The 12,337-nt window shown below is 41.6% G+C and overlaps 1 protein-coding gene across 1 annotated transcript; it reads left to right on the top strand.

The window, feature by feature from the left end:
- The first annotated feature begins 3,639 nt into the window (after window positions 1-3,639).
- LOC127218345 (melanoma-associated antigen B4-like) lies at window positions 3,640-4,713 on the top strand. Its single transcript, XM_051179367.1, has one exon. It carries the CDS (start codon window positions 3,685-3,687, stop codon window positions 4,711-4,713), a length of 1,029 nt encoding a protein of 342 aa, XP_051035324.1. The 5' UTR covers window positions 3,640-3,684.
- The last annotated feature ends 7,624 nt before the right edge of the window (window positions 4,714-12,337 follow it).

Below are 12,337 nucleotides of genomic sequence, written 5' to 3'. Positions count from 1 at the left end.
CCTTATATTTCCATAGGCCACAACCACAGGTCAGTGTCTAATCCATCTGAGCTTCCTCATCTGTGGACACAGGAATCCTTATTGCACTTGGCAGACTTGTGGCAATGTCTTCAGCTTCTGATTCAGATCCTGTTCTTAAGTATGGGAGAACTCAGGGGGAGCTATGAAGCTGAGCTATGTGCTTAATTTTTCTCTGGATGGTGTCTGGAAATAATGAGCAAGATGTAACAGTGTTAATTTAATTCTCCCCAATCAGAAAGATGTCACTATATGGAGTTAAGGTGAGGGGCACTACCAGTGTTCATCATACTCATCACAGGACACCCCTGAAGAATACTATACCAAAAGCATCTGTCCTAAGTCACTCACACAATAAAACAAAATGTCCCAATATGGACAAGTAGGGAGGGAGAAGTGTCCATAGGGGGAGGAGGGAAGTAGGAGAAGGGTGGGAGAGAGTAACCAGGATGCAATGTATATGCTTATGAAATTGTGAAAGAAATAAGTTTAAAAAGGAAAGAAAAACAGGGCTGTTACACAGAGAAACCATGTTTGAAAATCTCACTCCCCAAAGAAAGAAAATGAAAACCAAAGCCTCAACTCTATTTCTGTATCTGTGAGGATTGAGAAAGCAGTCTTAAATGAGTCTTGTGTACAGTTCTACTCATGTGAGTGGAAAGGTGAGGACTATATGTTAATGGCAAGTGAGCTCAGAGAAGTAGAAGAAGAAATCTCAGGATCCTCAGAATCTACTGTTGAGCAAACACATAGAGTATGGGATGTCCCCTATTTCTTCCTTGAAGATACCAGCAAGGGGACTAATAAAATGCAATGAGCAGAACCTCAATTCTGCAAAGGTGAGTTCTTTTTCAGTCTCTAAAGACTCTAAGTGGGAATGAGAAGGACGGCCTCTAAACAGGGAAACTCAGAGTCCTGCTGTCAGGCCTGAGAAACAAAAGTTGCAGATTCATGTAAGGCTTGGCTAGATTGTTTGCTGTGTGACCTAGAAAGGTATGGGCTTTCTGTGGAGGCTGGAGGGCTTCAATAAATATAATGATCTGGGCTGTGGTGGTGTACCCCTTCAATACCAGCACTCAGGTGGCAAAAGCAGGGGGATCTCTGTTAGTTCAAGTCCAGCCTGATGTACAGAGTGAGTTCCAGGACAGCCAAGGCTACACAGAGAAACTCTGTCTCAAAAACAAAACCCAAAAAAAATAATAATAATAAGTACAGTGAAAAATTACTTGGGTCTGCTAGACCACTCCAGAATAAAAGCAGGACAACAAAAATCCTATTTTCAGCACTGTGAGCCAGACAGCAATCTGTTAAACTTTATGTCATATATAGACTTTCACTCCAATGATTAAGAAATGGGAGGGCAGTGTTTGCTGCTGGCAATTTTGAATCAATAGAGGAAAGGATCCAAGGACAAGAAGAAACTGTTCCTGATTGTGATGTACCAGACAATGTTGCAACCTTGTTGCTCTTATATCTCTAGGAAACCTGAGAGGTTTGTCTAAAAGCTGAAAGGAAAGCTCCAGTTGAGGAGGGACAAGCAATATAGGACAAGGGATACAAAATGGGGGGATTTAGGAGGACTTGAGAAATGGATGGAGGCGTAGAGGGGAAAGTGGGGCATATGCTACAATGAACTTCAGAGGCTCACACAAGGTACTTTGTGAGTGTAAAGGGACTGAAATGAGTGTAAAGGTTTGAGGAGGCTTGAGTACAGTGAGGAATTACAGGCTGCCTTACATATTGAACTGACAGTGGGGTTCCTTAGCAACCTGGCCCTGTTGTCAATCTTCAGAGCCAGCACCAGAGCGGATGTGGTCTACTCTCACTTCCTATTGGAAGGGGAGAAACTGGGTTGTTGGTGCTCTTTTCAGAGGTGCTGTGTCTGTGCCCATAGACCAGCTTGCTATCAGCAAGTCCAAAAGGAGCCTTCAGTCAAGGTAAGGAACCTCAATATGTACTAAGTAGAGCATACCCCTCAGATAAGCAAAGGGGCAGCACTTAATTCCATCCCTGGATCAGCGGGTTTATTCTGAGAAAGCCGTGGATTGCAGTATGTCTTGGAAGATCTCAGAACAGAGAGGGCACCTTGATCTTGGAAAGGAGCCCTGACACTGAAGATGGTGTGGTGATATCCTAGACCATAATTAAAGCCAAACTTTGGACCCTAAGTGATAAGGAATGCTCATTCTAAACAATTGTGCTTCCACACTCAGCTCTGCCCCATTACACTGGGCTTTAGAAGACTCATGGAGATTAGGCAAGTAAATATGGAGCAATCTGACTAAATCTTCAGAGGTTAGGGATTTTGTACCACTCCCTCACCCCCCAAAAGAAAAAGAAAACCCAAACTACAACAGTAAAAACAACTTCGTTTCAAAACAAAAAAGAAGAAAACTAAAAAGGGCCCAAATATCTTGTATTTAGACAGCAGAGAAGTGTGTGGGAGGGATGCAAAGGCAAGAGGAGATAGTTTCAAAGAGCAAGGCCATCCTGAATTGTGTAGGGATACAATGTTTTAAGTACAAGACACAGAACAAGGAAAACACAGAAGGCTTTAATCCTCTATTTAAGAATTATACACAATTTTACACATGAGATGTTTATGAGGGAAAAAAACAGTCTCTGAAGAAAAGGAGGCAGGGAAATCAGAGGACAATAGCCAATGAATATGAACAAACTCCAATATATATATGTAAAGTTCTATGCTAGATCACATTTTTAAAGTATACAAAAAACAGTTAAGACTGTTTAAGCATAGTGGTATATTACAAGGGCTGGAAACAAAATGAAATATTGAAATCAGAAAAGGGCTTAGTAAGTCTTGTGATGGATCTGACAAAATAAAGTGTTGTCTCCTTTTCCCCAGAGGTAGTTTCACAAAATCAGCTACGGTGGGCTCACTGAGTATGTTTGCTTGCTTAAGCATTGGTTTGCAGTGCCTAACAGGAGTGAAGTGTGTGACAATGAACTATGATGAGGAGAGCACTTTCAGATAGAAGAGATCCATTTAGAGCCCCAGATTTGTTGTGAGCTATGAACATGCTGGCATTATTAGCCGCAGTCACTACTCTCAAGGCATTTTCACCTTCAGAAAGCAAAGAGACTAGCTGCCACTTTCAACACTTCACTCATCTCTTTATTTTAGCCCAAAGGATGAATATTCTCAGTCTAAAAAGTTTAACACAGAGTGGGTGATGCCAGGGTTTACTAGAAGCTGAGGCAAGGAACCTGAAGGAAGGTTGAAGACTTCAGAGAGCCCAAACCAGAAAGGGCTTGCTAATTCTCAGCACTCAGTGTACCCAGTTAGTGCAGTGTACTGAAGCTGCCTGAAGCTTTCTCCCTCAGGGATACAGGGAACCTTTGAGCTGTCAAATGAGAATAGCAGAGGGGAGTGGCTCAGAAACTAAAAAGAGTTGATATAATCCTGGAACCGAAGGTGCTTAAACACTAGAAGATAGGGAGCCTGGTTGAACCTCAGCACTGCCTGTAGGCTACTCTGGAGACCAGGAGCTCTGTGGGTTTGTGGAAAGTTAAAGGAATATTAATAAAAGGCAATATATTAAAAACATAATCAAGGCGGTTATAATCTCTCATTTTTTCTGTCCAGGTATCCAAGTCACCTCCTCTACAATCTGCTCTTGCCTGCTGTCACTGGCCATATCCATCATGCCCAGGGGACAAAAGAGCAAAGCCCGGGCTCGTGAGAAACGCCGCCAGACCAAAACAGAGTCCCAAGTGCCTGAGGATACTCAGACCACAGCAGCAGAAAAAAGAGAGTCATCCTCTTCCTCTGCCCATACCTCTGGAGTTGCTGTGGCAAGTACCACTTCTGATATCTTCTCCAAGTTATTTCAAGGAATGCCTCACGCCACTACTTTCAGTATCTGCATTGCTTGCAAAAGGTCTGATAAAAGTGACAAGAGCCAACGGAAGAAAAATGTGAGCTCCTCTAGAGCCCAGCACTCCAGTAAGAGCCCACAGAAAGATCTTCTAACAAGAAAGACAGGGATGCTGATGGAATACATGCTCACCAAATACAAACAGAAAGAGCCCCTGTTGAGAGAAGAAATGCTGAATGTTGTGAACAAAAGCTTCAAGGAGCAGTTCCCTGAGATCCTCAAGAAAGCTTCCAGCCGCATGGATCTGGTTTTTGGACTAGAGTTGAAAGAAGTCCAGCCACATGGTCAGTCCTACGAGCTTGTCAGCAAGCTAGATTTCCAGGATGATGGAAGTAGGAGCAGTGAGATGGGTCTTCCCAACAGGGGCATTCTGGTCCCCCTCCTAAGTGTGATCTACTTAAATGGCTACTGTGCTCCAGAGGAGGAGGTCTGGCACTTCCTGAATATGTTAGGAGTCCATGATGGGGTCCCACATCTCATCTTTGGAGATATCAGAAAGCTCATTACTGAAGATCTAGTGCAGGAAAAGTACCTGGAATACTGTCAGGTTCCAGACAGTGATCCACCATCCTATCAGTTTCTGTGGGGTCCAAAAGCCTATGCAGAAACCAGCCAGGTAAAGGTGATGGAGTTTTTGGCAAACATCAATGAAACTGGCTCTTCTACCTACCCATCTAATTATGAAGAAGTTTTGAGGGAAGAAGATAGAGCCCAGGCTGAAGGGGCAGCTGAGAGAAGCACTACATGTAAGATTAAAAGACCTTCTAAAACCAAGACCAGCCTTCCTACATGCTAGTGAGATTGAAGGTAGTCTCCACTACATGATTGAAAGAACCCATCAATTTTTGCTTTTGTGATGCTCAAATTAGTTATTCTTAAAGCTGTTTAGTGTTTTTTTTTTATCATAGTGCTCACTCAAAGCCAGAAGTTAAATAGGAAAAAATAATGTGTTAGAACATTTAGTTTAGAAAAAGTAAATAGATCATCCCTTCCTTGTTGCTTACCAAGTTGAGGGTTAAAAGTTTGATTTACTGTGAAATGTGATTTGAAATTTCATAGTTAACTTTGGTGATGTACTATAAGGTAATATGGAATTACAATCTAAATGCGCTTGAGAGTAGGAGAGAAAAGGAGATATAGAAAAAATAATAGATTTTCAGTTCATGTTTTGTTTTACTCCACACTTTCTTTTTTCAAACATATAAGAGATGCATACTTTCTTTGCTTGTGACATTAAAGATGTATAAGGAACTAAATCAAAGTAAATTGGATTTCTTCTTTAATGTTTGTATTTTACCAAAACACTTAATTAAACATCTGTTCTTGAGAAGTGTTACTGGATGTGTTTATAAAAATAAGATCCAATACTTGCCCATACAATGATAAATGTTGGAAGAAGCTCTTATTATGGAAGAAAGTCAAATGTGGTCTACTTTCTAAAAGAAGAAACAGCAGAATGTATACTTGAATAGAAAACAGGGCTGTGGTCTTTGTTTTTGTTTTTTCAGTTTTCATTTCTTTGAGACAAAATGGTTTTGCTGTTTCCTTTTTTGTTCTAATATTTTATTATTTTTAGTATTTATTTTTTCCTATTTTACAGATTGATCCCAGTTCCCTCTCCTTCCCTTCCTCCCTCCCTCCCTCTTTCCATCACTCCTTTGCCCCCCAACCATCCTCCCATTCCATTCTCCCCCACTCCACAGGGATGGTGGTGCCTTCCAGGAGGGATCAACCAAATCTGTCAAGTCATTTGGAGTAGGGACTAGGTCCTCCCTCCTGCCTCTAGGTTAAGGGAGTATCCCTCCATGGGGAATGTGCTCCCAAAGTCCTTTTGTGCAACAGGGATATATCCTTGTTCCACTGTCAGAGGTCCCTTAGATTGCCCAGGCATTCTAGCTGAGATCCATGTTCAGGGGGTCTGAGTTGGTTCAACACTTATTTCCCAGCTATCAGTCTGAGGGCCCATTGGCTCCTACTTGTTCAGGTCAGCTGTCTCTGTGGGTTTCTGTAGCCTGGTCTTGTCCTCCCTATCTGCATCTGGATTCCAGTTCAGCTCAGTGTTAACTGTGGTTGTCTGCTTCTGTTTCCATCAGCTACCAAATGAGGGCTCTATGATGGTGGATAAGTTAGTCACCAATCTCAGTATCAGAGAAGGGCATTTATGGTAGCCTTTCCACTGTTACTCAAATTGTTAGTTGGGGTCAGTCTTGTAGGTCTCTGGACATTTCTCTAGAGTCAGTTTGTTGTTTTCTTTCTGTCTTTGAGGCCCCCAGAGCTATATATTTTATGGCATCTCTTAGGATAAACATGAATAGAAGTAATCCCAGGTGGATACTACCAATGAAAGAGCTCAAAATGTTCACATTAGTGAGTGCCATCCTTTAATACATACTTACAAGACAAGTCAAACACGAAAGCCATAAACACATTCAACATAAATCTTGTTGGTCCAAAAAAAAGATGCTATTGAATTCACTTTGATTCACTTTGAGCATTACAGAATATCCAAAAGTTTGCAGGGATTGTATTATATAATTCATCAGAGTCCATGTTGGGCCCCTGATCTAGAGCCTATCAACTTATAAGCTGAAAACCCAAACTGAAGCTCTTATTTAAGTACTCCAATACACATCTTGATTAATGTAGAGGAGGATCTTGTGCCCAAATTATGGGATTAGAATCCATAGCTAAAGCAAGAAAAGAACGACCCAAAATAAAATGGAGAGCCTGCAAGATGGCTCAGCACCTTCCATCATGCCTGACAACCTAGCTTTGATCACTAGGACCCATGAGAACAGATATCCACAAATTGTCTTCTGACCTCCATCCCACATGCCTCCCCCCAAATAATGTGTGTTAATAGATAATAAATAATGAAATCAATTAATAAATGAAAAAGTGATTAATGACAGTGTGAATATTTACATTTGAAATGTTATATAACTTCAAGTGTTTAGGTACTTCAGGTCAGGATGGGGAATACATTATCATAGAGCAATTACCTAGCTGACATGTAGCCTTGGTTCATTCAACTCCCACTATGGACTTCTTATTTACTCTATAAAGGAAGTATCTTTGTGGCAGATGTTAATGTAGTTCTACCTACAAAAATCAAAGAAATAAACAATCATTTTAACATGTTTTTGTTAAGCATCCTGGATCTGCTGTCCATCTCACATCACTCCTGGCACAGGAACCTCTTCTTAAGAGGGTATATCAGGCTGAACTCACTCCAGACTTAAAAGCATTGGACATGTGCTAGAATTGTTCAATTGCAGAGACAAAGTTAAAAGATAGTGAGATATGAACACACCTTTAGAAGAATTGTGTGTAATGGAGAGAACTAACACAATTATTTTCCGACAGAGTGCCAAACAGAATTTCCAGTCTGATAAGTCTTTGTTTAAAAGACCTAAGGGCCTTGGGGACACCATGCTGATGTGAGGTGAGAAAGGAAGGCCAGGCTTTGATAGAAATTAACTAATGGACTGCAGTGAGGGTGACACGAGACCCAAGAAAACAGCACTGTTCAAATATGAACTTAAGGGAAATCAGATAATAATAACTTCAGAAAATGTCACTTCTGTATCCCTAGAAGGAAAGGAATAGGATTGTCAGGTTGAACTTTTCCTTTCTTTATAGGTGAGGTGGTCTCAAGTATAGGCTCTCCTTGGATTGATGAGCTTGGGGTCCATATGGAAGATATGGGATACTCAATGCCAGAGACATGGTTAAGGCGACAGGTCTTTCCAAAGAATCACAGAGATAAGTGTGCTATGTCATTTTTAAGAGAGGTCAGATTTCCAGACTGTACAGGCAATCTGCCAACTTGTTACACATAACAGGACATCACAGACTTCTATCAGTTCCATCTCGAGATGAACAGGGTAGTGCAAGGCTTAATTCTAGGATTGTGTCCCACAGCAACTGAAGTGGGAACATTGGTACTGACACTCATTTGTTACTACCATCATAGGGCTCGAATCTGTATGTCATAGTTTTCATTCTAGTGATACTATTGACAACTGTGTAAACAGAAAATAATCCACTTTGCCTCTTTCTACTGGATCTCAGGAAGTCACAGGCCTCATATACAGGACATATCTTACACTTCAGTTAGAGTGGAGCAGAGATAGATTGCTCAACTAGTAAATTGTGGCACACAAATGATCCCTGCGTATGTATTAAAGAAGCTAAGTGTGTCAACATGTTCTTGTAATAACAGTGCTTGGGTACAGGAAACAAAAGGTTACCTGGGACCTTCTGATAAGCCATCTAGTCAAATTGGTGGGGTCAAGCTTCAGTGAGAGACCCTGTTCTAAATCATAAGCTGGAGAGCAATTAGAGAAAACATCTCACATACACTTCTGCCATCAATTAAGACAAATGCAGGAACACATACAGCCCACCATTCTGTCAAAAGACTATCTGGGTGGGGACTGACATTCCCATTTATCTTTGACTACAAATGATAGAAATGTCCTACCCTGCTTTTCAACATCACACTGAAATTTATTTCATGTTAAGGCTTCATGCATTTCCTTCATATAATATCTAAGGGAAGAAAGAAAAATCAGTAAATAACAATTAGAAACTATAGCCAAGAGACAATATAAAAGATCCAGTATACCAGTGACTATACTAAGTATTGTCCATTCCTTGTACACCTAGCATCATCTAAAGAAGACAAAGCTCACCAAAGCCATTTTACACAAGTGGAACCTGAAGGTCAGAGAATTTGATAATACTCACACTTGATACAGTTGGCAAGTAACAGAGCTTGGACATCACCCAAGGTTTAGGTAATATAAAGCCACAATATTTTAGTTCTAAACTGAGACTTATTTGATTTTTCAATGTTTTTTATCATAACAAGCAAATGCTCTTATCTCAAAATATTGGGTGCAAGATCAAGAGAAATATGATCACCAAGGATTACATACTATAGGCCAGGCTGCTTTAGAACAACTCACAGTGTAAGCATGGCTAGCATCCAACTCTTAGTGATATTCAAGCCTTTCATTACCAAAGTTGAAGTTGTAGCTATGAACCAAACAAAACTGATTAACTGAAGTATGAAGTATGAAGAAGCCAAACAAGAAGACATTTATTGGTCACTGAATTATATATGTCTGTAATCTTACATAGTTCATAGTTTCAAAGGATCAAGTGTTAAAAAGCTGTATCTGTCTCAATCATCTAGTTTTGTTTGTTTGGTTGGTTGGTTGGCTGATTTTTGGTCTTTCAAGACAGGGTTTCCCTGTATTGTTTTTGAGCCTATCCTGGAACTAGCTCTGTAGACCAGACTGGCCTCGAACTCACAGAGATCCGCTTGCCTCTGCCTCCCAAGTGCTGGTATATAAAGGTGTGTACCACCAATGACCAGCTAATTGTGGCACGCCCCTGACCCGCAGGGGAAGAAGACCACCGACACGAGGATCCTTCTCTGATCACACTTTATTGAAGCGCTTCTTGATTGAGGGAGAGCTGGAGGTGAGGGGCACGCAAGCAAGGAAGGGAGTGGCTTATATCTAGGCAGGATGGGCGTTCCTTCCTGAAAGGACACCAGTCAGTCTGGGATTGGTGCATAGCTGTTGCCAGGTGCAAACTACCCGGAATAGTCTCTGACCGACTGCTTACACAGCCATCTAGTCCCACCGGGTGCAATGGCAACAAGGCCTCCAGGTGCATGGGCACTAGACTTCATCGGCCATCCAGTCCCACCGGGTGCAATGGCAACAAGGCCTCCGGGTGCATGGGCACTGGACTAGAGATCTTGGAAAATACTGATCCAAGCTTGGGGAGATTGGCCGGCCTCCAGGGCTGACAAGGCTCGAGCAATAGCAACCTTTTCCCTTTTTCTGACAAATCGCATCTTACAGATCAGGAACAGGATTAAAGCCATGCCTGCCAGGCAAAACATGCCGAACATACCGACTCCGATCCATTCCTTAAAATAGGAAAATGTCTTCACCATCCAATCTGAAAATTGTCCCAAGGTGACTAACTCGACCTTAGTATCATTAAGCACTTGAATGCGATAGGTAAAATTAGCTTGAAGCTGTTCAAATTCTCTAGACCAATTTCCACTTAAAATGCAAGATAGCTGTTTAGACTCATTAAGGGAGGCGGGATAAGGTGTAATGCAAATGTGCGGGGTTCTATCCACACAACTCACTGTCATAATATCAAAAAGATCTTGTATATTCCCTTCCAATAAGTCTATCCTCTTATTGAGCATAAGTATTCCTGAAGCCAAGTGAGTATTTACCTTCTCTTGAACATAAAGAGCACTAGAAGTTTTTTGTATCACCTCATTAACTTGTTGAACGGTCTGTACTTGATTTGCCATAGCTACTCCGGCAGTAACCGCAGCGGCTGCAGAGACGGCTATAGCCATAACTATGGCTGCTGTAATACCAAAGTCCCTTTTTTGTCTGAACAAAGTGGCTATAGGAAAATTGTTTGGGTCTGCCTTAACAGGAATAGGTACAAAAATTGGCAGACGCATAACCAATGCTGAGTTATAATATTCAGTACCCCAGCATTGACTGATGACACAAGTCTGGTTCTCACAATCAACCAAGTCCTGAGAATAATTAAAAAGCAAAAACAAAAATGGTGGATCTACACATACCCTGCCTCTGGGATAGGAAATATCATGTTGTTTGTGTGCCCATGATACTGTAAGCTTCTTGTTGGTGGTGTTCAGACTTCCAGTTACATTGTAAAGTTCCACTTTACTATCCTCTAGATTAACTAATGGCGAGAGGTCACAAGCAGCACCCTTGGAATTAATGAGGATCCAGGACGATAAGGGCCAACCCGTTTTTGTGGAATTATTCTTATATTGATATCTCATCAAATCTGGCGTAAACCAAAGTCCTGATGAGATGGGAACTATTTTATCATATTTTCCTCTACAATCAAGAAATTCAGGCGGATATTCAGAAAACACATTGGGACAAAGATGTGTGGGCTTAGATCCGTTGTATGACCCATAGCTATTATGCCTACTAATTTTTGGGGCAATAAAAGTCATATTCATCCAATATGTAGTGACATTAATCACCGGGCTGCCATTAGTTCCGGTACCTGAGCCACTCAAAGCACCCGAAGCTATTTGAGACAATGCTTCATGCAACATCTTTACCTCTAAATCTAGGGTCAAGGATCTTAATGGGTCTTCAAATGCTGACAACACCTGTCTTTGCACAAGGACACAAGGGGACGCATTGGTATCTTTAGAAAAACAGAGCGTTCCTTGCAGGGGCACTCGAGATTGATTAAACGCCTGTTGTTCCTCATTAACTTTGTCTTTCGCTTTGCAGGGGACCCCAAAATGGCAAAGGGTAGAATAGAACTGAGGGAAGATTGAGGATACATTATGTACAGGCACAGGTATTGGCCATGTTCGGGTAAATGACCAAAAATATTCTTCATTGGCATGGGTCAGATGGATTAGTAACCACAGCATCATCCTTTTCCTCCAGAATATCGTCAGTGCTGACATCCTTCTCCTCTTCATTGTTGATTTTTCGAATCAGCCTCTCTGGAACCCAAATTGGATCCGTACGGTCCTGCGGAAAAACACAAACAGATCCCCTGGATCTCTGAATAACAGGATCCGGTCCATACCATTTGTTATCCAATACATCTTTCCACATAACCTGTACTTGTGGAACCGAGACTGATTGTGCATGTCTATCAGCAGCAGTCTGATTTGAGTCATTCAAAATCAAAAAATTAAGTGTAAAGAGGACTAAGGATATTCTTTCTCGTGGGGTAGCATATTCTGCTATTCCCCCTTTTTGTTTTTGTAGCAATTCCTTAATTGTCCTGTTGGCTCTCTCAACAACACCTTGCCCCTGGGGGTTATATGGCAATCCCAGGGTATGGGAAACTTCAAGGCGAGCACAGAACTCTTGGAAGCCATGAGAGGTGTAAGCTGGACCATTGTCCGTTTTTATTCTGTGTGGCTTGCCCCATGCTGCCCAGGCTTCAAGGCAGTGGGTTTTCACATGAGAAACCTTCTCCTGATAATGGCGTGGCATGTATAATGCCCGAACATGTGTCTACTGACACATGGAGATATTTAGATTTTCCAAATTCAGGTACATGTGTAACATCCATTTGCCATAGGGATAGTGGTTTTAGGCCCTTAGGATTTACGCCAATATGCGGCGGATGATGAAAAGGAACACATGACATGCAATTCTTCACTATATCTCTTGCCGTGCTCCGAGAAATATGAAACTTTAACCTTAAGGTATTAGCGGGAACATGCTATAAGCGATGAAATTGTTTTGCGGATTCCAAAGGATCCAATGCGGTCATAATTGCAGACCTTGTTGCTTTATCTACCAAATCATTCATGGCCGTCATCGGTCCCGGAAGTAAAGAATGGGCCCGAATATGAC

Source organism: Phodopus roborovskii, unplaced genomic scaffold (genome assembly GCF_943737965.1).
Source record: "Phodopus roborovskii unplaced genomic scaffold, PHOROB, whole genome shotgun sequence".
NCBI lineage: Eukaryota > Metazoa > Chordata > Mammalia > Rodentia > Cricetidae > Phodopus > Phodopus roborovskii.
The sequence above is the reverse complement of the archived record's forward strand: the minus strand, read 5'-3'. Positions and strand labels throughout refer to the sequence as shown.